We start from the raw sequence: 26887 nt of genomic DNA, 5'->3' as shown, positions 1-26887 counted from the left end.
TGTTTACGAGGTGAAGGGGCAGTTCATAAATTTATCCAATAAATATAATAAATAGCTTTCAACTATTAGCTCAAGGCAAACAAATAGTTTTCACATCAGCAGAAAGATAAAGGATGCATAAATGACCCTGCCTACCTTTTCACCCCCAAACCATTATCCTTTGGCTGAAAATCCAGTCACATGAAAGCAAATCTGATAGTTCTAGATTTTGAAGCCCCCTCCCCTCCCCGCATTCCGGAAGATGCTTACCCTGGAGGATAAGTTTGCACACTTTCAAAATGTAATGCCCCTTGAATGTCAATAGAGTTTGAAGAATATACCTATACCTATGAAAGCATCTTTTATTTAGAAGGAAATAGCTAGGCATGCTGCAGGCACCAGAATGCAACAGAAAATAAATCTGGAATTCTGCACAATGTGACATTTAAAACATATTGCTGGCACTGCAACAAAAGTGCTGACAAAGCTGTTAGTAAATAAAGTCACACATACAAGGCGGCCAAGAAGGCTTCCTAATGGATCCTTCCCCCAAATTTGCTATAGAAACACCCTCTGGATACAGTTAGTGCAGAGTCTTATTACTAGCATGTTTATATGACAAACTGGTCATGAGGATTGCTGAAACCAACAGAACTCTTCAGTTGGTTTCATCGTTGTAGTAAAAGGGGAACAAACTGAAGATGAGCAGCAGCAGGGAATCATGTCCAGCCCACCTTTCCACTTTGATAGCCGAATGTGGAGATGCCTTTGCATGGATCCTCTTTGGTTTTAAAATGGGAAGTTCTTCTGGTTCTGATGAGATCAAGTGCCTCTCATTTTAAATCTCCAGTGTTTACTCTAGGTAGGGCATTGCAGACTGCCCTAAAACAAAGATCTGTTACTTCTGTCAACATGAATGACTGCAGCCCTGATAAGTCTACAGAAAACAATCTGCAAGACTGCTAACTTTCAGAGCTGATAGGAAGGAAGATCAGGGGAGAACCAGAACAAATTACTTCTTCAAGGAACTGTATGTAACACGTGAATCGTGTTCAAGATCTATGATCAACACTAGTTAACTCCGCAGTACATTGGATATGCAAAGAGACACCGAGAACCTTATCATTCAAGCATGACAAAGATAAATAAGAAAAAAAATCTCATTGGAGTACAGGGAGAAAGCTAGTGTTCTTGACAAAGTGACTTCTAGAACTGGAATAACTGCAAATGTGCCGAAAAGGAAGCTTTTATGGAACCTGCCATAAACTGCCCAAGTTTTTCTTCTAAAGCAAAATTGTATCCCATGCTGGTTGTTCCATTTTATGCAACAAGAGATAAGACTGGAGAGTAATTTTCTCTCTAGGATATGTGTGATTGTGGAGGAGCCAAACAAAGCACTCAGTGCTAATCTGAGAATGGAAAGCACTGGAGTTCTCAAGAAATCAAGAGCATTGCTCAAACTAGAGTAGTTCTTAAGATCCTGCAAATTGTTGATAAACCCAACAACAACATTACCAAACACCCTCTCAGCCAAGAGGATTCTAGGCATACAAGGGAGATACACATAACAGTTGTTTAGAACAACGTAGGACTAAGAGAATCAAAATCTTTATCTCTGGCTATATGATGCTTCTGAGAGCTAGGCAGCACTAGGCCAAACAGCAACATATGGCCAGTGAAAGCTTGCATTCACACACCTGCTTTCTGCTGGAACAACTGTCCACATACCTCTGTGGACCCCTAGACAACAGGGTTGACTCCTAGAAGTATGCACTTTTTCAAGTAATATGTGACATGCAATTCAGGAATATCCAATCCAGTTCACAGAAACAGAGGACAAGCTGCATATATAGGTGATGGCTAGGTAGGTAGGTAAATAGGGACTATTTATGGTCCAGTGACATAAAGGCCATATCGCATCAAACATCTGTTAATGTTTCAAGTGCCATCATTAGCTTTCCATTCAATTTTTATAGTAATTAACAATCAGGTCCCATTAATTCTTAAGGACTTAAAGCTCTGAACAGGTTATAGCAGACGTCTAGGCAATGCAGTTCTGTACAAGGATAACCACTTAAATCCAGCTAATAAAAACGAGAATGCCAGTGCAGGTGGGTTAGTCAAAATAAGAGGAAGCAGGCAGTTAAATCCTACTGGACCCACCTTCAGCTGTAGTTGGTAGCTCTGTGGAAGAAAGTTTATAGAAACTAAGATCACAATGATAATTAAATGTGATAGAATTCTAGAGAAATATATTAAGAAATTAGGGGTAATGCAGGATTCATGTTTAGTCTTACTACATGTGGTAGTCAAGTATTCTAATTCTCTTAAAGAAGCATTCCCTAATCATGTTACATTATACAAATTGAAATGATTGCTCAATATTAAAGCTTCTATGTAAAAATATAAAACACACTGAACTATTAATCTTTACTTTTAAATGAAGCCACATGAGATTACCAACGTGTGTCCAGCTTTGTGAACACGTGAAGCTGCCCTTCACCGAATCAGCCCGTTGGTCCAAGTAGGCCAGTACAGTACAGTCTACTCTGACTGGCAGGGTGCTGCCTCAAGCAAGCAGAAAAGGGCCTCAAGACCTACCTGTCTTCCCATCAGAATCTGTTACAGAGCCACCCCAAGACCATCTCTTCTGCCTGGTTTCCAACCTCTGGCTCCGCTCCAAGGTACGATGCACCACTGCTTCGTAACGCTCCTGTTAAATCAAACAATCTCTGGAATTAGGGCTGCAGTAACCAGTTGCTGCTAAGCGTGCTTGCCCTGTGGAAAACAAGTGGAGAATCCTTTCCCTGAGGAGCTTACTCTTAACAAAGGCCTGTTTTTACTTTATGTAACTAATTAGAATTCAAAAGACAACACGTGAAGACTGCAGACGCTGATTAGTCACAATCTTGTTAATAAACAGCATTAGCTCTAATTTGTACTTGTTCAGCTATTGTGTGGCAGGAGGCCTGATGGATTAGCAACTCACTCCTGCGGTTTGGGTAACTTCTGGCGCTGGCAACACACGCTGGTTCATCCTCTACAAACAGGGAGGGAGTGGGTATTGTGAGCGTGCACATTTGGGGATTTTTAACTTTAAAGTGCAGGGTTAAGAAATACTCAGAATCACTAAACAGGGTTTTGAACAGATCTTACATCACACCGAACCCCAAGAATCCTATATAAAGTAGGAAATAATAGTAGCAAAAATACAAAGTGCTTAAAGTACTAATCATCTGAGCACAAGGTAGCCAAGCTTATAGGAAGTTTTCATACTTAGTGGGTTATGGCAAACTGTGTATTCAGGGATTATCAGTAGTCACTACCAAATGCAAGGATTAGAAAATCTCGTAAGAAATAGCCAGATTCTGCACAGGATAACTTTTCTCTGCTTTTCATAGTTGCTAATTCCGCCCCCCCACACCAAATTTGGTATACTATCTACCGAAGGCATGGGAGTCCCATCCGAATATGGCAACTCAGGTACAATGCTATGGTCCCTGGGAGAACAATCCAGGGAACAATCCAGGGATCTATATTCTTTCTGGATTCCCCCCTCCTGAAGCTGCAGCCATTCCAGTGACTTTGGGAGGGGGACTTCCAGATCAACTCTAAAGCTCAATAAAATTGTTTAAAAACAATTAACTGGCTCTGAAGCAACATCTCTCAGTTACAACGATATTAAACTGCATAGTACCTTCTCCTCTTCATTCTTTTGTTTTCTCTTTTCCTCGACTGCGGCTCTTCTTTGTTGCTCTTTCAGCTTCTGTTCCCTCAGTTTTTTCTGCTTCTCTTCCATTTGCTTTTCATACTGGAGCTTTGCCTTTTTCTCCTTTTCTAGTATTTGTGTTTCTTTGACAGCTGTTTATTTCAACAACATTACAAAAGTGTAAAACATCACTAAATATCAGTGGGTAGTCCCCAATGTTATTCCTAAAGAACAGAGTATCATAGACCTATTGAAATGAATGAGAAGTTAGTCATAACTACCTTAAGTCTCATTCATTCAATTCAATGGATCTACCCCCTACCGCAGAGTGCAGTCAATGGAGTGTGGGTTTTCCTGGGTGGAAGGATTCACTTCACTCTCCTCGCCTGAGGAGCAGGGACTCAAATCCTCAAGTTAAGATTTCATAAACCACTGCGGTATGCCTATGTGCACCAGTTGCTGAGGAGCATGGATGGGAGGGTGCTGTTGCACTCAAGTCTTGCTTGTGAGTCTCCCATTGTTACCTGGTTGCCCACTGTGTGAACAGAACGCTGAACAAAATGGACCCTTTGTCTGATCCAACAAGGCTCCTCTTAAGTTCTTATGCACTCTTGAAGAAGGTAGTGTATGCAGTACTCTGGTCTCCTACACACAGAGATTTGTTGTGTATTCATTAGCTGAGAAGTATCATAAGGGCCTATTGGTCTGCCCAGCATGTAGGTAATGTAACTTCAGTGGTTTAAGTATTTAGTCTCTTGTATGCTAGGCACCAAGATCAACTCTGCCACAACTGCACAAGAAGCCCAAGCTACTTGTTCTTATGTCCACATGGTGCTACAGTACGATACTCTAGTTCCCCCATACACCTTTCCTGCTATGGCAAGCAGGAGTGAGGGAGAAGGGACCAAATTTCAAATTCAAAACTTCAAAGGGCTCAAAAACATTTTGCAACTTACAAGAAGTCAAGTGCTTTTTTGACCTCTATAATGGCATTTTAGAGAATAGCAGATGCCTAGTCGAGGATTTAACTACAAAAAGTTTCATTTGGAGATTGACAGAAGAATTTGGTTGCTGAAATCTGGGTGTCTGGGCCATGGCAACCCTAGAAAGAATGTTATGTAAGGGAATCCTGCCATATGATTATTCAAACCTCTGCCAGACCCAAGTCTGCTGTGTGAGCCTTTAAAGAGCCACTTCCGCTGCATTTCAAAAGTTCTTCTCTACACTGATGATGGCAAGGAAGACATATATTTTTTAAAGTGAAAGCTTTACTTTAGAGCCTGTACTGGATTCTCGATTGTACGCTGCAACTAGGGATACATGAGGAATTTGATCTTCATGAATTCCAATACAAGTTGTCCTGATCCTTATGTCTCAGACTAAGATGTGGATCAGAACCTAATTATACTTCGGATTTTACACTTCTCCGAACTATGCGATGCAATTCTCGGCTCAAAAAAAGTACCCAAATGTCCTTTAAAACACTTATTTTAGGCCATGATATGTTTAGAAATGTGTACCTTTAGATAGAACAGTGGTTCTCAACCTTTGGGTCGTGACCCCTTTGGGGGTCGAACGACCCTTTCACAGGGTTCGCCTAAGACCATCGGAAAACACATATTTCCGATGGTCATTTATTTGTAATTAGAAATAAATATTTCACAATATATAATTACACATTGTTTTTGTGATTAATCACTATGCTTTAATTATGTTCAATTTGTAACAATGAAAATACATCCTGCATATCAGATATTTACATTACGATTCATAACAGTAGCAAAATTACAGTTATGAAGTAGCAACGAAAATAATTTTATGGTTGGGGGTCACCACAACACGAGGAACTGTATTAAAGGGTCGTGGCATTAGGAAGGTTGAGAACCACTGAGATAGAATGTTTAGAAATGTGTGTTTTGTGAGGGAGTGCATTCAAAAAGATGTGTTTAAAAATTTATATACTTTTTTTGCAAATGTTTTGTTGCAGAAACACATGTGAAATTGACCATAAATAGACCCATTCATCCGTCCTTCGCTGCAATCACGCACATTCATAAAACGCAAGGAGGTCTTGCCTTCACAAGCCTTAATATTCCTTTTCTATAGTTAAATACAACCATACCATGTTGCTTCTCTCGTTCTTCTCTACGCTCCCTGGCTAGCCTTTGCCTCTCTTCTGATCTCATGATGGAGCCATCTATCACTGTAAGGGATAGAAAATTCAACCTGTTTACGAACCTGAGACTTTCAAAGAAACAAATGATCAATTCCCACATTTTCATACATGCATGTCCACATTCATGTGCAACAATTCATATTTACTTGCAACATGGAAATGGCTGTGCCACTGGTAGTTTCTCAACCATATATACACTTAATAGGAAGTTTTGCTCTGTTTCTTGACATGCACATCTGTAAGGCAACTATGCAGTGCTGTCACCATTTCCCATGTCACAATAGCGTAACCTTCACTGGCCTGAGTAGACCAATCCCAATCTAAATTCAGACAGATGACAAAATGAAGCCCTTTGAGAATGAGAATATGCAATTAAAAAATCTTAAAACAGATCAAGCAGGTTATATTCTCACCCCTAAAGGAGCACAGATGAATTCAAAATCAAAGAGGTGCAAAGAACCACTACCAAGAAGATGAGAGAAACATAAAATTCATACTGAAACAAGGATTTTACCTGGTTTAGTTGATGATTTTACACTTATTGGGGAATGGACTGGAACAGGACTAACACCACTTTGATTTCTTCTTTCTTCTGCTAATGCTTGGGCTGCAGCAACTGTAAGAAAACAATACCACAAACATAGTTAAAACTAAAATCCATAATGCATGTCATGTGCCAGTATTTATGGTTATATGCTTCATGGAAAACATGCTAGTACCACTATTTTGGAGATATCTGTCCTTGGGACAGACATCTCCAAAAATTAATAGCTCATGGATCTAGAACTCCTCTTCTGGAGGCCTGAAAACAGACACACACACACACACACACCCCGGGTGTGTGCAGCTCCTTCCATTTGGACTGGTTTGTTGTAATAAGGATTAAGAGTGTAAGTTAGTGTGGCATTTTGTTATATTTTTAAGAATTATTATGTGAATTTATTGTGACTCCACACTATTCAATTCCCGTTGATCCGCATGTTTTCATAGCTGGAATGAGCTGAAGCTGGTAGAGAAGCCATTGCTCGTTTGTTAATTCCACTTGAAGGGGTTCAAACTGCTCAGGAGTTGACCTGAGGCAGATTAAGACAAAGTTTGAGAACCTCAACATTTGGCCACTCAAAAAAGATTGGTAACCTTACCAATCAGATGCCCTCACCTGCCATGAAATGCCTACCTTCTTTTCAGTGACCCACGCATCACTGCAATCACAGCTAGAGCAAATTTAGAGGCTATTCTTTTCTCTTCATCCCTTAGCTCCCACTCGAATAAGCTTCTGTTCAAATTCAAAGTCATGTGCATCAACGTCTTTCCCTGCTAATGTTTCACCTGTTCATCTCTCAGCAACCAACACTGCTCTAGCTTCAGGGAAGCTAGTTTCCTTCCTATTTAACCTTGCAATGATCTACTGAAGTACATAGGCCACTGGTATCCATTTTATTAATAAGGAATGGAGGCAAATATGTGAATTCTACATTTCTGCTTCATGGAAGCTGTTGTGTCTCCTGTACCTTTCCCCCTCTTATTTCAGTTCTGACATTGTAGGATAAGTGAACTCATTCCCTATCCTCATATGTTAATGGCTGCTTTCCAGTGACACATTGCAATGTACATTTTCAAAATTTCCCATATAGATATTTTGAATAAAGATATGCCTATGATTTTCCGCAATGTTAATGTGTCCTGTTTCTTGATAAAACCCAATTATGTAGGGCAATCCAGTTAATGAAGACCTTGCCAAAACAACTACACAGGAAATGAAAGACCAGGAATCTAAAACATAAGTAATATGTAAAACTTAAAAGAAGAGGTAAACCCTGATTTCAGAGAAGAAAGTGCCTCTTCACCAGCTGATCAAAAGATATTAAGTTTAATGATAAACATGGAGGATTCTACAAACAAAAGAAGGCGACTAGCTTCATTGCCACTGATTTTAGTCTTCCCTCTAATTGAGCACTGTAGAACGGGAACAAGGAAGAGCATTTCTCCTCTCCATGACAACTTGTTCTGTCATGGTAATAATCCTCCTAAGGCTGCACCCGAGAACAATCACCTCAAAGTGCTTAATCCTGTCTGAAGTCAATGATAAATGCTGGTTACAACACTCATTCAGCAACTCCAAACTGTCACCTGCAGCTGTCACCTTGCCTTGAATTAATTCCCTGCTGCAGCTCGGGACAAAGGTTTTCCCCAATCCTATCTAGATACAGCATTGTGGCTCCTTTGAGACAAGGAGAACTACTAGAGATACTGCAACATAGTTATTTTGGCAAGTGGAATTTTTTTTATTGTGTTTGTCAGAAAATTGGCACTCCCCTATTTTCTGGAATATGACACAAACATGTTTCTGTCCTGGTAGGCATACAAGGCATTTAAAACTGGATGTCTTCTTTTGCACACTGCAGCATGGTTCAGACAGACAATATATTAATTTTCCACAAAGCAGAGAGCGAGGTACAAGAGGTGTTCAAAACTTCACATCAAAAGACCACAAGATCCCTCTCATATGTTCCCAGTACACAGACCCACATAAGAAATAGCTGCTACTTAAAAAGAAGATACCTGAATGAGAATATTCAAACAATTTGAAAGCTATTAAAAGTTTCTCTGGAAATGAATAAAGACCATGACATCCTTTGTAAAGAGACATATAGAGGTGTCTACAAGCATTGGATCTGGAATCTACACACACACACAAAATTAGCATCACCAGTGATTCTGGAAATGTACCCTAGAGACAAAAATAAACCCTTGAAAAAGCAAGCACCACATCCTAAAATTCAATTCATCTCAAGTCCAAGATACAGATGCCAGAAAACGTATTACAACGTACATCTTTACTTCTTGCTTGACATTTATTCATATCAAATTCACATAATTTAATTTAGCATAAAAATGTGATGAAGTTAATGTAAAAATTAGACATAATTCATTGGTAGAAATATAGGTTCTGTAAAAACATAACTAGAGCTTGCCAGTGATGTATACAATGCCAAGCCTGCTTCACATTGGGCAAAAGTTCCATATTTTTTGTATCCAAAAACTGCAGAAAAGGCACAATGAGCAATAGGGAGGAAGGAAAGCAGTGAGTGCAATGAAGCAATAGTTACTGCTAGTGAACTGAAGAAGTAAGTGCAAGACAGTTCTGCCAGAAGACAACACTTTTAGCAACTTACATCTCAAGTTCAGGTTTTGTAAACATGTGGGCAGGAAAGTGGTATAAAACACACACACATGGATGATTTGCAGAAACCTATAGTTCAGAGTCCCTTCCAGATTGGACTAATTACAGAGCAGAGTAGGTTGAGGACCCCCTCAACAGTTGTGTAGGCAAAGGATATACTGTCCCTAGACAGAAAAGTAAGATTTCAGAGAAGATTTAGATGTGTGAATGAAAGTTAGGACAAAAATGGCTTGCCTCAGGCAGCAGAAAAAGCCCACCTTTTAGAGCGTCTTGCCTAGAGTACATACAGAGGCATTACCCAGGAGTAGCATCCTACTGCTAATTGCTAGCAGAATGTCAGATTCAGTATCCATCATGATACAGTGGATGCTGGGTGGGTAGGTGGGCACGTTCCTGACAGAGAGCTCTTACTGTGTTAGCAAGAATGAACAGTATTCATCAATAACATAGTTCACATAATTTTGAATATTGCTGTCTCTTCGCTACATTGTCCTAGATCTCCCATGCTAGCACTTTTAAAGATATTAAGGATGCAGTCCTATGTCTGTTTAATGAGAAAAAAGTCCTACAACTCCCAGGATTCCCCACCCAACATGGGAGTTGTACCTCTTTTTTTTTTGTATAAACAGGCATTGAATTGTGCCCTAACTCTCTTAAGTAGAGACCATCTCACAATGTGAGAAAAGGTTTGTTTCAGATTGCAAATGTTGTGCGGAGACATTTTCTGGATTCTGTTTGCACAATATCTTTTTCAGTACATTAACTTTGTACTGTAATTGAGAGCGCTCACAAAAGAAATCCCTACAATGCTAACTAGACTACTAGCAAACGGCTATGAACTCCCTTCACTACTTTGCCTTTGTTAAGAGGGGGACAATTAATTAAGTATAGTTAAAACAGAGAGCAAAGTGGGGCAGGTTGCACTTGCTCACTGAGTTCTTTTGTGGAGAACCAGTGTACCGAAAGATATCTAAACACAACATGAGAGCCATCACTGGAACAGCTCCAGTCTGAAACAGACCACCGAAAACTCAAGAAATCCTGTTTTGAAAGGCTTCCATCGAGATTCTGAAAAGCTCTTCCAATATGTCGGCCTAATGCTCATTAATAATATCACACATGGTGTTCTATAGATTAAAGTAAATAGAAGATATATTCCCACTACATGGAACTTACAGTACAAATTTAGTAACTCACAATGTTCCTATCTAATCAACCAAGAACTATGCTGATTTCTTTGCGCAAAATAACCAACATCTGTAAGAGACTTTAAAATGTATAACTATCTAACAATACACCAACATCAAACATGTCAAATCTCAATTATTTCCACTTTCAATATACAGATCTGCCAACACTACTGTAAACGAAATGCAAAACATTAACCCCTAATTGTGCTCACTAATGACCCACTCACTAATGACATGTGCAACTGCCACCATCACTCCAGCTGCTTTGATGTTTCAGCATAGCAATTCCGGAGAGATCTCCGCCCAAGTTCTGCCCCACAGTGTGACATTAAAGGTATGCTACGGATAAGGAACTATTCAGACCAGCCCAACGTACATGTTCCCTCATTAATTCAGAGTAGCAGTGTGCATTTGCAATGAAAGATATTTAAATTCATTCAACAATACAGAAGTAAGGACACTTTCTGTAAATAAAGTTTTAATATCCTGGGTGTAATGCATCTACACTACTTTATGCTAAAACAGATGTTGATTCTTTCCTGTTTTCATGGTCTCTCCCACCTCACTGTGTTTAGAAATTCTGCTCTCCTTTTCATATTTCTTTGTTTTACTTCCCTGCTCTCAGGACAGGAAAGTGGACTAGCTTCCTCTCTCCTCCCCTTATGTGAGGAAAGTTTCTTCCTTCCCCCTGAAAGCTTGTGTTGTCCTCAAGCTTGCAGGCATACCATTGTTGAATACAGCAGGTTCCCTGCCCCCCACAACCAAAACCCATTGACAATAGAGCCTAGCACTGCAAATCACAACGAATTCCAGTCAAACTCTGAAATCACAACTTAAAAGTCTTTCTCTAGAGATACAATAATGCCTCTATTATGTGGTATGCAAGTGGAAAAAAACAGTGCTGTTGCATTTTAACCCCCAATATTCCATTTTCTTGATGAGTGAGTTTTCATTATTACTTTTATCAAGCCTTATAATTGATGATGTTCACGCTAGCACTTTGACCCTGCTCTTTTGCTGGTGCCACCACTGAAAGTATTGTCATCTCATAAGGCTCACAGTTTTCCCCAACAGCAACTGGGTGTTATGTACAAATTACTTGAAGATCCAGCAGTTATACCAAGCACAAGAATGTAATGTTAAATTACAGATTGTTCAGAGTGAGAATAAATTCCTTCTGGCTTCCCAAATAAAAAGTCATTTGGGTGAATGTTTTAACAACTGAGAACCCTCCACGTGCAGTTATAAGTCAGTTCAATGGATTTGCAAAAGGGGTTGGCACAGCCATGTTCCAATTTAACTGGGTGCCAAACACAGGTGAATTAGATGCAACCGCCACCTACAACGGCATCAGGGGATAGTCCATCCATTTCTATGTTATAGAATCAAGGACTGAAATATACAAAATAAGCATCTTCTCAGCTGCGTCACTGACACCAACACAACCTTAACAGCAGCCTAAACTGTATCTCTGGAAACATAGGAACACGCCTGAGTCAGAACTTTGGTCCATCGAGCTGAGCATTGTTGGCACTGACTGGCAGCAGCTTCCCAGGATTTCAGGCAGGATATTTTCCAGGCCTACCTGGAGATGCCAGGGATTGAACCTGGACTTTCTGCATGTAAACCAGGGGCAACACCACTGAACTACGGTCACTCCCAACTCCCAGGATGGCATGACTTTTTTAAAAAAACGCCAATAAGATACAGGATCCTGTCTAATCAGAATGATTAGTGTATTGTATCATTTTTATAAAGCACAACCAAATGAGCAGCACAGCAGTATCTCCAAGGGGTGGGAGAATGCGCCACGTTTCCCACTCTCCCATCTACATTAGAAAACACATGACCCTTGAGGTATCCCTGCAGAATCCACTGGATTCTAAGCATTTAATCCATTTGAATTCCCCCAAATGGGGAACCATGACTGTATGTCGTGGTTCCACAGTAGGAGAATCAGCTCTTTCAGTGAGTCTCTCCCACAAGGGCTTCATGACTAGACAGGAGCCGGCCTTCTTAGCATACATTCAGAGGTCACATCAACCTCATGGCATTTTAAGTAGCCATACAAAAACAGGAAATCCCAGTGATGGCAGTTCAGGTTGTACTTGAAGCCTATTTGTGCTGCCATTGTACCTCTGTTGTGGGTACACGTGAGTGAGCTGGCTGGTAAAAGTGTTGTGAGGTGGCAACCTTTGTGGACTTGTTTTCAAGAAAGATAGGAGTTTGCCTTGCATTATTTGTTTGAAAAACTGTTACTTCCCCCTGCTTGCTGCATGTGGTTCTATTACTCCACTGATCTGCTGCTAAAGGCAGAGAAAACTGGTAGAATCCTTGTCCGTTTTACTATTACTTACAGAATTAGGTACCACAGCTGTGGAACAGGACAGTGTATCTCTCAATTTCATTGTGTTGCCCATTGAGGAGGGGGAGGGTGTGTTGGGTATAGGCAGTGACAAGTACTAGAATCCACAAACTCTAAAGAATATACCATGTTCACATTAGCAGTTTTATCAGCTACCACCTCCAGTGCAGCCAGTTGTGGGCTGTGGGACTGCAAGAAAACTGTTAGTGATATTTCAAAATCACTCATTTAGGGTTTTTTTTTTTGACAAATGAGGAAAAGGAAGACCCAGCCACCATCTGCCTTGAGTACCAAAAGATAATTATTCTCTAGATCTCATTGGAAGATTAAAGGTTTTATACCCTATCGCCTAAGAGAAGGGTGGTCTTCTAGAAATTGATGGATTGCAGTTCCCATCAGCCCTAGCCAGCATAGCCAATGGTGTGAGATGGTAGGAACTACAGACTGACAACATCTGGAGGACCACACATTCTCCATCTCTGTCCTAAGAGAAAACAGTTAACAGGCCTACTAGATTACATTCTGTAATAAGTATTATTACTTGGGAATTAATGATAAAGTAAGCTTTCTTATCTGAAAGCACAAATCTTTGGTGTAATCCATATATTCTGCTACAGTGGAACAACTCAAAACTATTTTGGGTTACTCACACACACACTAAACTGAACAGTATAGATAGGTGAATACAAATATTCACAAGCAATTCCAAAAACATTCACAACTGAGCAGATCACAAAAAAACTAGACTTAGCGCACAGGACAACAGTGTCTGGATCTCCTGATATCTCTTTCTTTCATTAAAAGCCATTGCTGGGCCTCACAATTTGAACTGGGGCCTTAGGGGAGGAGTAGGGTTTAATCCTCCCCCCTACAACACAGGCCTGATCCAAATCACTCACTCCCACCCCACTTCCATGTAAATTGCTTATAATGAAATAAAAAGATGTCAGGGATCTCTTGCATCATGTGTAGTTTTTCTCAGAACCCCTTAATGCTAATGTATCATCTAATTTCACACAGACAGGAAAAATCTCAATGCGATTTTCTAAGATGTTGCTATTTATTTATTTATTTTATTTATTTATTGCATTTCTTTACCGCCCAATAGCCGAAGCTCTCTGTGTTATAATGCTAGATTGAGAAAGTGAAGTGCTGGATTTGAATCATGAATAAAAATCACAGTTCAACCACAGCCACCATCTATTAGCCTAAGCTTCCTATTTGTAAAATGAGAATAGACGAAGCACCTTAATACTGTTAAGGATGGATGAATGTAAACGTAAAGCAATACAGAATCAAAATGTAATATTGTTAACTGCTGCAGCCTCTTCCATTATGCCATCAGCAAACTACCACAGTAACATTAATAACCTCAAAGAGCTCTGATGTATTTGACAACAGGGCCATTCTAGTGCAGCATCTTGTTTCTCACAATGGCCAACCAAATGCCTTAGGAAGGCCAAAAACATGACATGAGGGCAATAACACCCCTCTCCTGATGTTGTAACCTCTGATCCTGGAGGTAAACATATAGCCATCATGACCAGAAGTCATTGATAACCTTGTCCTACATGAATTTTGTCTGATCCCCTTTTAAAGCCATCTAAGTTCATGGCCATTGCCATATCTTGTGGTAGTTGGGGGGGGGGGGAATCATAGTTAGCTGGACATCTTTTCACCTGAGTTCTCATGCACCACAGAGAGATGACACATGAACAAAATAAAAAATGAGGTAAAAGTTTCCAGTAAACCACTGGGAAACTGGCCTGTCAAGAATTCATAACAGAAGCAAGAAAAAATGCATATCAACATAAAAATCTAAAGCAGTCCACATCTCTATACACAGCAGACAGGAGACTCTTTAAAAAAAAGACAGTAACTAAATCCCTGCACAATACTGCAGTTTTCAACGGAAATCAAAGCCTGGAGAGAGGAAACAGCTCAGAGAACTGCAGAGTAGAGGTTATTGGGGGGGGGGGGGAGAGATGTGTGGGGCTTGTCAATTAGTCTCTGTAACTGCAGCAGAGAGGAGAATTAGGAGGGAATTCTGCCTACAATTTCAGGTTACAGAGTTTCAGGGTTGTTGGGTGTGTTTTTATTTTTTTAGAAAAAGGGGAGGCAAGAGGAAAAAAACTTAAATTAAGGATTCCATATTAATCTATTTTGACCTTTTGGATCAAATAAGTATAAATGCAAGGGTCTGTTTTCTTTCTTTTGTAAACTGGATAAGAGAATGGAGACAGGACAGGTATTTTGTGTGTGTGTGGGGGGGGTAGATGACAGGGAAGAGGGTGGAAACATTTAAACATAAAAACAAAACTAAATGGGGAACACAAACACCACTATAATGGGGGATGAAAAAGCAGATTTGGAGGGACCTAGATATAGGGGAGCACTTCAGATAGGAAAGACAACAAAACGGAGCAAGATGTGGGCAGGCTGGAGGTAGGAGTGGTAATGAATGAATCCAATTGAGGGGGCAGCTCTTGAAATGGGGCTGTGACAGAATGGGGGTGAAGTAGGGAAGAGCTTAACACACACCCCTCAAAAATATGAGAAACAGGCTGGTCTGTAGGTACTGCCCAGACAGTTTTGACCATTAAAGCGGTATATAAATGTAATAAATGAAATAAATAACACATAGGTGTATGTGCAGTTAGCGAAGTGCTTGAAATGAGACAGAGGTGGATGGGGGAGAAGACAGGAAGTCAAAAGGAATATAAGGGGTAGGTTTAGGCAAAGAGAGAAGAATGAATTTAAAGTAGGGGGAAGAAGTACTTAAGCCAGGAAAAATTACAAAGTTTAAGGATGGGGGGAGGAGGAGAGAATAAAATGGGCCCTAGAAACAATACAGGAGGGGGGGACTGTGTGTGTGTGTGTGCAAAACTATAAATCAAAAGCTGATGAAATAGTTCAGATAACAAAAAGAGTAAAGTGGGGATGGGATTTTCAGTTCTATTTTGTTAATATTCACAATAAAAAAAAAGAGTGAAGTGGTGATGGGAAAGCAGAGAGGAAAACCCATAAGGCATGTAAGGTGCAAGCTGGTGTGTCTGCCTAAATCTAGAGTGAGTGAAGCATTTAAGGGTGGGGGAAGCAAGAAAGACCCCCCCCCCAAATGAATGTATAGGGGAGGTTTGTGTTATGAATATATAGGGGAGGTTTGTCCTACATGGGAGCGGGAGAGGGGCAGCACTTGATACAGGACAAGAATCACTTGGTGTGGGGGGACTCACACTTTTAGGAGACCCCCCCAAATGTGGGGTTGCAGAGGAAGCAGAGAGGTTTGTCCTACATGGGAGGGGGGAGGGGCAGCACTCAATACAGGACAAGAATCACTTGGTGTGTGGGGGGTCTCACACTTTTAGGGGAGCCCCCCAAATGGGGGGGCAGAGGAAGCAGGGGGGTTTGTCCTACATGGAGGAGAGGGGCAGCACTCGATACAGGACAGGTATCACTTGGTGTGAGGGGGACCCATACTTTTAGGGGAGCCCCCCAAATTGGGGTGTGGGCAGAAGGAGCAGGGAGGGGGCGTGACGTGCCCTTGGCTTCGCCCTGTGCTGGGGAGGGGGGGGGGACGTGACAGGAAACTGTCCGTTGGTGGCCCCGCGCCCCGCCCGCGCCCGCCTCTCACCCATTTGCTCCCGCAGCCCCTTGAGGGACGACGGAGGCGGAGGCGGCGGCGCGGCTCCGGTGCCCTCCGCCATCTTCGGCCGCCCGAGGATTGGGGGGGGGTCAGTCGGCAATGGTGCGCGTGTGTGAAGGGAGCCCCGCTGGTCCACTCCGCTCCTCCGCCGGATTGAATCCTGTTTCCCTCACAGACACACACACACACACGCAAGCGAGCGCAGAACCTCCGAGCGGGACTGAGCGGCGGCGGCGGGCGCACTGCGCATGCGCGGGGTGGACCAAAGCCGCGCCCTCTCGCTTTCCCTCAGGCAAGGCAAGGCAAGGCAGGCCACGCGCCAGAGCGCGCGCGCGCCTCCACCTCCTTTCCTCCCCCCCCCTGCAGCGCCGCCTTGAGGAAGGAAGAGGGGAAGAGAGCGGGAATGGGACTGACCCGCGGGGTCGTGGCGGCGCAATGCGCATGCTCGGGAATGGATCGATCGGCGTGCGCCTTCCTTCTCGCTTGACCTCTTCAAGGGCTGCCGAGAGAGAGGCGGGAGCGCGCCTTTAGCAGCATCCCGCTCTCTGCCCTCTCCCAGCCCGCCTCAGGGAGCCACGAGCCGCCGCCCGCACCTCTCTCTCTCTCTCTCTCTCTCTCTCTCTCTCTTTCTCTCTCGCCCGCCCGCCCTCCGCAGGCAGTGTTCGCGCGCTCTCCACCTGGAAGTCGCGGGTTCGAATCCCGTTGCCTCTTCTTCGTTTCCTCACAAAATAAATAAAATAAAATTTTAAAAAATCCTTTCACATAGGACACTAGAGGTAGAGTATTATTATCATCTTAACAACAAAGGAAGCTGCCTTATACCCGTCAAATTGTAGATCTGCGTAGCTTAGCATTATCTATACACTGACTGGCAGCATTTATCCAGGATTTTGAACAGGATTCACCCACCCACCCCCAGCACCCTGCCTGGAGGTGCAAGGAATTGAACCTGGAACCTTTTGCATGCATAGCATATACTCTAAATACTCTGATCACTTTCATGCACACTAGTGCACATGGCTGTTGAGCTCGAACCCAGCACACCATTTCATGTGCTGGTCTCTGGGTGATCCTTCCTAGTCGCCCCACAGCAAAACCCATCAGGATCTCTGGAGCTAAAGGCAGAATATAGTAATAAGAAGGAAAGACAACACTTGTCATTTGGTTCCAGGTAGCCTAGCTACCGTGGCTAATAGCCAATTTGGATGTAGTGATGGCCACCAATTTGGATGGCTTTAAAAGGGGGGTGGATAAATTCCTGGAGGAGAAGGCTATCCATGGCTACTAGCCCTGATGGTTATGTGCTATCTCCAAGTAAGCCTGTGTGTACCAGTTGCTGGGGAACACGGGTGGGAGGGTGCTGTTGCACCATGTCCTGCCTTGTTGGTCCCTGGTTGACTACTGGTTGGCCACTGTGTGAGCAGAGTTCTGATGTTCCTTGATAGACCCATCCTACATGCATCAACCAGGACTCATTCCTGGGTCATGGCAGCCATTGCCAACCTCACCTGATGCCTCCACCTTACTGCTGGCGCCATCGGTTGGGACAGGAACCCAAGTCTTGGTTCTCCCTTCCTTGATTTAATACGAGGGTTCTGGCCCAACTTGACAAGAGACCCAAATGGCTGCTCGCAGGGGCAATATTTTTAAGTAGTGCCAATGAAACTGCATGTGCTCTGAGATATGTCATAAAGGATGCTGAGATGCAAATCTCCAAGTGGACAACTGTGACAACATCCTCTGTGACACTGCAAAGGATTCTGGGTCACATCTCTGCAATTTGTCATGTGTTTGCTTGAAGCAGCAAATGAATACTATCAAGCTTCTATGATTATTTGTTTCTTGGTCACTATTATTATGACATTGCTTTTGTGCAAAGTAGGCAATTTGATTGTTATTGTTATTGGCTTTCTGAATTTTTTTTATTTGTTGTTTGATTAAATTGATAAAGTTTCTTCTCCTTCTCCTTCTCCTTCTCCTTCTCCTTCTTTAATATTCCAGTTGGAAATGGTCAATTCAGATAATATTTCTTGCTCTTAATTCACTAGGCATTTCTCATGCTTTAAATAATAAATAGACTGGGACTCTGAAAAAGGCAGTTCTCAATGTGGCAGTTCAAAATTAGTACTGTGCCCTTGATAGTCATATTCACAGTGGTTCAATAGCCAAAGATTTTTAAATATATATATATATATATATATATATATATATATATATATATCTTGGAACAATGTTGGAACATTTATACGTTTTGCAGGCAATTTCAGCTTCATTCCAAAGAGCAGTAATTCTTAAAACAGTGGAAACATCAGGAACCCCCTGAGCAATTCAGGATAACGAAGCATATGGTTCGATAATATATTGATTCACCATATATAGTAATTTGGTAACTGCCCCCCCCCAAAAGTGCAATTTACCACAGAGTTAGTTATGCATTAACACATATATGCACACTGCTATAAGACTCCTAATTTGGCGGAGTTTGAATATATGTATATTAAATTCTGTTTGTATTTTAAATTGTAATTAAAACACAGACAGACTCTCTTGAGACAAAGTGACAGAGGGAACAAATTCAATGGTAAAATTGGAAGGAAGGAAGAAAGAAAGACAGACAGACAAAATTAGTAACATGAATACCTGAAGTGCCCATTGCATATGTAGGCTAATATCTAAGGACCTGTAATCCCATTTTAAGAATGTTTGGTGTATCTGATTAAACCCTGATTTTAGAGCTGCATCTTTCTTTGATTAATGATTAAGGTGAAGGGACAATTGGTTTTCTTTATATAAATCTCAACCCTTGACTTTGGGGGGAAAATATTCTTGGAGGTTCACATTCTATTGCCATTCTCCTTCTGGCATGGTTCCTTTAACTGTGTGTATTACCATAATGCAATCACAGCTAAATAAGGAATCATTTCGATGTGGTAATAGGTTTCTTGAGGATTTGAGAAAATAGGTGATAGCACAATCAGATCCAATCTTTGGATTCACAGTTTGCTGAAATTATGCATTCAAATTTTATGAGTCTGCTGTTACTGCACTATGAGTGTTACAAAGGCTTTCTTGGTTCTAATCGAAAAAGTATGTTTCATTTGAAGGAGTCATGATGAAGAGAGCTGTTCTTGTAAAAACCCACTCCACAAAATTGGTCCATTTAGGGCAGGATGAAATTCCTGTTCTGAATAAAGCAATTTTGCAAAATGGATTTTTTCACATTGCTGAGGTTCAGACGACAACTAAAAACCTGTCTGTTCACTTGAATTTTGGGGGACTTTACAATCTGAGACAGAGTGCATCGTGTTATATTGCTGTTTTAGTTATTTTGTTGGAGGTTTTAAATATGTATAATATTTATACAGAGGAAGTGCATTATATAAAACAAATAGAAAACAAATAAAGAAATATTTACTGGAATTACCAACCAACCAGAAAAAGTAAACACACAGAGAGAGCTTGCTTTTCTGCCTTGAACAACAGTTTCATATGCAGAAATCAGTGAGTGACATTTTCCCAGCATGTAGGAGATAAATATGATCACCTGCTAATATCTGAGGATCAATCTTCTGTTAAAGGCAGGGGAGCCGGGGCAGATTTTAAAAGTTGGCAACCCTAATTTCATTCAGAAGTAACCCCTCTTAATGTCAATAGGGTTTACTTCTGAGGAAGTTAACATTGGATTGCAGCAAAGTAGCAGATGCAATGGACTTTCCTGTTTTGGCAACCCCCTCTTGCGGTTATGAGAAATCCCAGGTCTTGTCTTCTGATAAAATGCGCACTCTTACTCCCGAGGCAGCAGCTGAAGGGAGCAGGCTGATCTGAAGCCAACAGGGCTTTGTGGGAACCTCTCCCAGTGGTTTAGACTATAGCTCTCCTGTATTCTGCTGTAAAAAGATGTCACATCACTAAATGACTCCAGTGTTGTTTTTGTTTGCTTGCTTTAAAAAAAGGCTCTTTGTCAGTCTGCTCTGCAGAATTATTCCCCCTTCTATTGGCAAATAGATCCTCTTGTGTCTTATTCCAAGCGCCATATGCGACGATGGAGCAACAACTTCAAATATAATGCAGAGGTTTTCTTTCCTGGCTTCAGTCAAATACTTCCCCTCCGGCTTTTTAATTCCGCCTCCTACATGAAACACATGAGTTAGATTTACAGCCAGCTGCCGGGCTTGCTTCTTCCTTGACATCACGCTCCTCTTTTTACACCAGCCTAGCAAAGGAGGCAAACCTTTTGCTTACGCTAACAATTTGCAGTGGTGTAGTGGTAAATTTTAAAATGCAGGTGATTGTCATAACAGTCCCTATAGAAGCAGCGACCACAAGGAGAGCTGAAAAAAATGCAGGCAGATGTTTTGATCACCCCCGCACTGTGTAATTTATTTATTTATAATTATATCCCGCCATTCCTTGCAAGGAGCCCAGGATGGCTAACACCCCAATTAAAACAATACAATACATGGGCACCATTAAAATCATTGCTCTACAATTTCAAGTTACAAACACCAGAAAAAACACTTGCCTATACCCCTTCAAAGTGCTCCATCACACCTACTTTTTTTTCCTGGTATGCATCCGCGATTTCCACCTCTGTTTCATTAGTGCGTCAATCACCGGTCACTTTTGCGTGCATGCGTTGTTGCATTATTTTGCCTTGTTTACTTTTTCACCAAGCCGGCTCACACTTCCTGGTATTAGCGCCCCACCCCATCCTTTCTCCTTCCCTCTCCAGTTAGAATCATAGAATAGCAGATTTGGAAGGGGCCTACAAGGCCATCGAGTCCAACCCCCTGCTCAATGCAGGAATCCACCCTAAAGCATCCCTGACAGATGGTTGTCCAGCTGCCTCTTGAATGCCTCTACTGTGGGAGAGCCCACAACCTCCATTGGTTCTTGTGGTTGATGTATATTCTGATGGATGTGGACACCTCCCCCTGCCCGCTCTCGTTTTGTTAACTAAAGTTTAGCGATTTAGCAGTTCGTCGGCTGGGCACCTTGTACAGCAGGCAAAAAAACAGAGAGAAGTTGAAATGGGTGGATGATAGAGCAATGAGAGTGGGGCTGGAGCAACAAAAATCCATTCGACCGACTCGGCACGCTGGTGGAGAACCACCCTGTCCTCCTCTTTCATCAGCAAGACCACCCTTCAATGCACCCCCACCCCCCTACAAGAAGGGACGTTCTGCGACATAGCACGAGGACGTCAATACAGAGGGACAGAAGGGCGGTGGAAGGTTTCACTCCCTTTTAAAAGTAGTACAGGGCCTCAGCCTTTTCCAAAACCGCCTGGGTTGTAGTTTTTATCTACGCCCTGTACTACTTTTAAAAGGGAGTGACACCTTCCACCACACAACTGTGGGAACTGTAAAGTCAGCCCAATTAAATCTTCAGAGAGCATACAGCAGCCTGCATTTGTGTTGAAACACGTTTGGCCTGTTCATTTTATGTTGTTTCTGTTGGATATTTGTTCCTGTGCAATACGTTATTGCACTTTTACTGCAATATTATTGTTAATTCCAATTTTATTCTTGTACATTAAATTGTATATATTTATTGTATATATCCTTAACTTTTTGCTCAGCATTATCTGTTTGTTAAGGATTTCACCTTTCCTAGGCTGCAGAAGAGAATAACGAAGCTCTGGCGCCATCTCCTGGAATAACAGCAATGCTGTTCTTCCCTTGTGTTTTATTGTTGTCACCATCTGCAGCGGTAGGCAAGTTGTAGCCATCCTGACATTTCAGCTTACAACTCCCATGATCCCTCACAATTGGATATGCTGCCTAAGACTGATGGGAGTTGTAGGCCAGAACATCTGGAGACCCGCATGGTGTCCATTTTTAAACTCTGATTATTATTTTTCTAGATGCTTGAAAAATTACTGCAGGAATTTACATTGTCTGATTGCAGATTGCTTCGTTCTCTGCTTCAGCGTTAGCAAAATTCTAAAGGTGCACATGTGTTTATTCGATATACCCTGCCCTTCAGTCAACTTATCAAGGTGAATTACAATAACGTACCTTAAAAAAATGAAATAACTAATATGTAAAAATAAGCTTAAAACAGCAACTCGATAAAAGCAGCATGATAAAATAGATCAACCCATGTTTTGACAGCCTGGGAGGTCTTTGGCTGTTGTTGGGGGGGGGGGGGGCGGGACATCAAACGGGGCATCAGGCAAGGCTCTTTGAGAAGAGTATTCCAATGCAGGGGTGCCACCACTGAAAAGGTCCTTTCCCCGCTTACCCACCCGCTGTACCACAGACAGAAGGGGAATCTGGAGAAAAGTTCCTGATGGTGATCTCAGTGCCAGTCTTGTTGGTGGACAGATTGCTCCACGTCACAACTTCTTAGCTGGAACGTGGAACTTTATCACACCAGTGTTATACTTACTGTGCAACCACTGCGAATTGCATGCAAAGGACTCAGAAGTTTTCCATCTTATAATCTGCTTTTATTGTGAAGTACTCTGAAGTTTTCCAGTTTATAATCTGCTTTGACTGTGAAGTACTCCCATGCATCCTGCTTTAATTGTGCTATAAAGGCAAAAGAATCAACCTATTTTGCTACGAGTTTTGGAGCGAATCATTTCTTGTTTTCCAAGCGGCCACTGGGGGCGCAGGAGGAGGATTTGATATGGTTACAAATTAAACAAATGCCTACATCTGTGTAAGTTTTAAAGATAAAGTCATAAAAATTGGCACAGCAATAGATATTAAGGAGAACTTTAAGCATATCAAATTTGAATCGGACTGGGTCATCTGTTGATTTTTAATTATTTTTTTACTTCCCCCCCCTTAAACCCATTTCCTGGTATGCAAAGGATTTTAGGAGCGCTGCTGCCCAGGGTGTGATTTAGCTAACAACAACAACAACAACAACAACAACAACAACAACAACAACGGCAACAGCTTAGCACTGTAGGGGATAATTTGAGGGAAACAGGTACGTGGGATGAAGCTAGTGATCTGCCTCTCTGTTCCAGGCACAGGAAAATCTTGTATTATTGTATGTATTTTTTGTGAATCACCTAGAGAGCTTGGGCTATAGAGCAGTACAGAAATAATGATGATGATGATGATGATGATGATGATGATGATGATGATTGTAATAAAAATAATTTTGGAACTTTTGAGCCTTTGTTTTTTGGGCAAATAGAAAAGTATTTACCCGGCACTAGCGTGACCATATTTTGGAACCCAAAAAGGAGGACAACGTGGCTCAAGGAGGCGTGCCCAACCCAACCTGCTCAGCCCCCAAGGCGGGCCCATCCTGATATGACCGGCCCCCAGGGGGCGTGGCCTTCGTCACATGTCTGATTTTACAGCTCACAATTAAGACAAACGTGTTCTACAAAACAGGTTAATGTTAAAACCACTGAAATAAAGTGAGCCATTCAATGTATCTGAAATTAACATGAATTTTTAGTTGCTGTAAAAATTTCTTTGTGGAGGTTCTTTTTGCTGTCCTCATACCAGATCAATGCAAAAGAAAATCTATAATTTTCCATTTTTCTAAAGAAAACAGGTCCTGGATTAGAAAAAACAAAGGCTAAAGAGCACTGGGGGGGTTAGGACCTGGTACACAACTGCTAGACTAAACAGAAAATGGGGAACTGACAGTAAGGAAAGAAATGTCCTACAACTCCCAGCACTGCACAGACAGCATACAAAGGATTGTGCCCTAACCAAAAGCAAGCCTCACTGAGATTAACAGGACTTATTCCCAGACCAGGGTGGAGAAAGAAAAGAGGAAGAATGATTGGGTCACTGCAGCAATCTTTTCTCAGGCCCATTCAACGTGATTTAATAGTGAGCAAGAAAGAGCGTCTCTCTTTAAAACATCGTAACACTTGAGATGTAATATAAACTAGATTTTCACAATTTCTATTAAAGGTCTTGCTCCAGGCATAGCCTTTTGCAGATTTTCATCTGTACAATAGTGGGAGAACTGGTGAGAAGCACCCACCATAAGGCCTCAGTGTTGCGTTTCTACCAAACTCTGTTACTACCACTATCAAAACATCTGACTACAAGTTACAAGAGTTAGGATTTATTTATTTATTTATTTATTTATTTATTCCATTTATATCCCACCATTTTCCCTCTAAGGAACCCAAAGCAGTGTACATAATCCTCCTCTCCATTTTATCCTCACAACAACAAGCCTGCGAGGTAGGATGGGCTGAGAGTCTGTGACTGGCCCAAAAACACCCAGTGAGCTTCCATGGCTGAGTGTAGACTAGAACCCAGATCTTCCGACTCTCAGTCCGACACTCTAGCCACTACACCACAAACCACAAGTCAGACATTTAATATGCTAGCAATATTAAAGGGATAGTCAGTGTGAAGTTCAGGTTAATTCTGGTTCACTTTGTGTGAATGACTAGGCAGTGTAGCCGAATCCTACTCAGAAGCAAGTTCAATGGAGTTTAGTGAACACAAAAGAAGACGAAGCGCTCCATCTGCTCTTCTTCACCTCTGCTCCCCTTTCTCCAGCAAGTGCAACCCCCTCCTGTCAAGGGAGGTTTGCCATAGGATTACATTGGCCTAAAGAAATGTCTATAACTTTTTTATTTTTAATGATATAAAAATGAAATTTGGTGAGCTTACAGATACCTTGGAGATGCTTAAGCATTTCCAATTTTAGACAGATATGTCCATCAGTTTTCTTGCAATGAATGTTTTAAAATGTGAGTTCCAGTCACTTCAAAGTGCTATAACTTCCTCATTTTTCAAGAAACACACATGTAACTTTGCATTGTGATAGAACCTAAGCGGGGCTTGATGCATGGCAATTTTGAAGCACATATGTTCATCCACTGACTTTTAGAATTATTTTTAAGATTTTACCCTCAAGCCATCCCCCCATTTACAAAAATGCATTGATCACCATCATTTTTTAAGGTAAACACACATAACTTGGCAACCGGATAGCTTCTAAATATATCCTTACGAATGGCAATTTTGAAGCACATGGCTTCATCTGCTACTTTTTAGGTTTTTTTTTTAAAGTTTGAGTTTTTAAAATTATTCTTTAACAATACGCTGTCATTTTTCAAGATACACACCTGCAATATTGCAGCATGATAGAACCTAAGTAGGGCTAGATGCATGGCAATTTTGAAGCAAATAGGTTCATCCGCTGATTTTTAGTAGTTTTTTAAAAAGTTTTACCATTCTCCTTTTACAAAAATGCATTCATCTCTGTCATTTTTAAAGGTAAAGCCATGTAACTAGGCACCATGATAGCCTCTAAATATGGTAGGTCTTTATAAGGGCTTGATGCATGGCAATTTTGAAGCATATAGGTCCATCCGCTGATTTTTAGTGATTTTTAAATGTTTTAGCCAAGTTCAGAAAGCTCTGTGTGTATTGGCTGCCGACAAGTTATTAAATAAATTAGAAACTTCCTCTCAGCAGGAGTGTTAACCACTTCAAAGGAACACAGGCAATACTAAGACAGGGAGGCCCAGTGGCTTGGCCCAGTATTAGGGGATTTCCAACACATTCACCTGCGGCAGCAAGTGGGCTATCACCTTTCTTGCAGGGGGAGGGGTACTACCGAACAGAAGATGCAGCAGAGACAACCAGCTCAATAATATGTATTGATTTATTAGTATTTATAGAAGTTTTAAATCAACAGATTTCAGTGTAATGAACCAAAAACATAAAAACATAAACATATAAAAACTACGTTGGGAATACAATGCTGACATCAACTGATGTGTCTTCTTCCCAGCAGAACCCAGAGAGGATTGGAGAATGTCCCGGATCCCTCTGGAGAGTGGCGTGTACATAGTGGATGAAACAAGACCTCTGCCTAGGCCACGTCGCGAACCGTGCATGCTCCCCAAATTCATCTAGCTGCCATGCCAACTCCTCAGCCGAAACAAGTGCCGACCAGCCTGCCGAAGGTGGTGGAGGCCTCCTTCCAAGGCCCGTGATTGAAAGAAAGACCCCTTGGCCGAAGCCAGTACAGGGCCCTTGGCAAATGCCAGTAGAGAAGCCTGTGCCGCCTCCAACAACGGTACAGAAGCAGTTGCCGCCTCCTGTGCGGAGACCAGATATCACCAGGTGGCCAGAGCCACCCCACACATCTACCCCGAAGCCGGTGCCTCCCCGTCTGCAGAGCCTAGTGACAACTTCGCCGCCGAAGCCACGCCTGACATCTCTCCCGACATCGATGGCGGCCTACGTGGAAAAGGCCGTGGCAAAGCCAGGGCTGACCGATGGACCCAAGCTGGATGTAATCAATCCTATGGCAATCTGGAAAAATGAAGGCATAACATGTTAGTCTTCCATTCAGACAAAAGGGTTTTCAAGTGATTCTGTGGAAGAAACTTAAATTATCTTGACTAAGGAGGAATACGGCCCTGAAATGGACTTTGTTGCCTAAACCGTCTTCTCTGTTTCATACCTTGCCAGTAGAGATTCCTGGAAATGAGTTCAAACGTTGGCAACAAGCTCTAGCCACGTTCAGTGGAGGGGGCAAGCGCATCCGTGTCAATCAAGCGACTCTCTTCCGGCCAACTAACCTAGGGGGGTTGGGTGTCCCAAATCTTAGGCTGTACCATGATGCCTTTCAATTGAGGCAACTACTCAAAATAATTAGGAACAAGACCGCAATCCCGTGGGT

The 26887-nt window shown here is 41.9% G+C and overlaps 1 protein-coding gene across 7 annotated transcripts in view; it reads right to left on the bottom strand.

The window, feature by feature from the left end:
- MAP7D3 (MAP7 domain containing 3) overlaps positions 1 to 16333 on the bottom strand; it is a 44118-nt gene extending 27785 nt beyond the window's left edge. For 6 of the 7 annotated variants that reach the window (XM_063142125.1, XM_063142126.1, XM_063142130.1 and 3 more), the window contains exons 1-6: positions 16238 to 16333; positions 6379 to 6480; positions 5811 to 5891; positions 3677 to 3840; positions 2581 to 2692; positions 2143 to 2163 (exon numbers count right to left, since the gene is read on the bottom strand). In XM_063142125.1, the coding sequence (XP_062998195.1) occupies positions 2143 to 2163; positions 2581 to 2692; positions 3677 to 3840; positions 5811 to 5891; positions 6379 to 6480; positions 16238 to 16310 (553 nt within the window). In that variant the 5' untranslated portion in view covers positions 16311 to 16333. The remainder of the gene's footprint in view (positions 1 to 2142; positions 2164 to 2580; positions 2693 to 3676; positions 3841 to 5810; positions 5892 to 6378; positions 6481 to 16237) is intronic. The other variant, XM_063142127.1, reaches the window with a different exon arrangement.
- Between the last annotated feature and the right edge of the window lie 10554 nt (positions 16334 to 26887).

This window comes from Elgaria multicarinata, chromosome 15 (assembly GCF_023053635.1).
Source record: "Elgaria multicarinata webbii isolate HBS135686 ecotype San Diego chromosome 15, rElgMul1.1.pri, whole genome shotgun sequence".
NCBI lineage: Eukaryota > Metazoa > Chordata > Lepidosauria > Squamata > Anguidae > Elgaria > Elgaria multicarinata.
The sequence above is the reverse complement of the archived record's forward strand: the minus strand, read 5'-3'. Positions and strand labels throughout refer to the sequence as shown.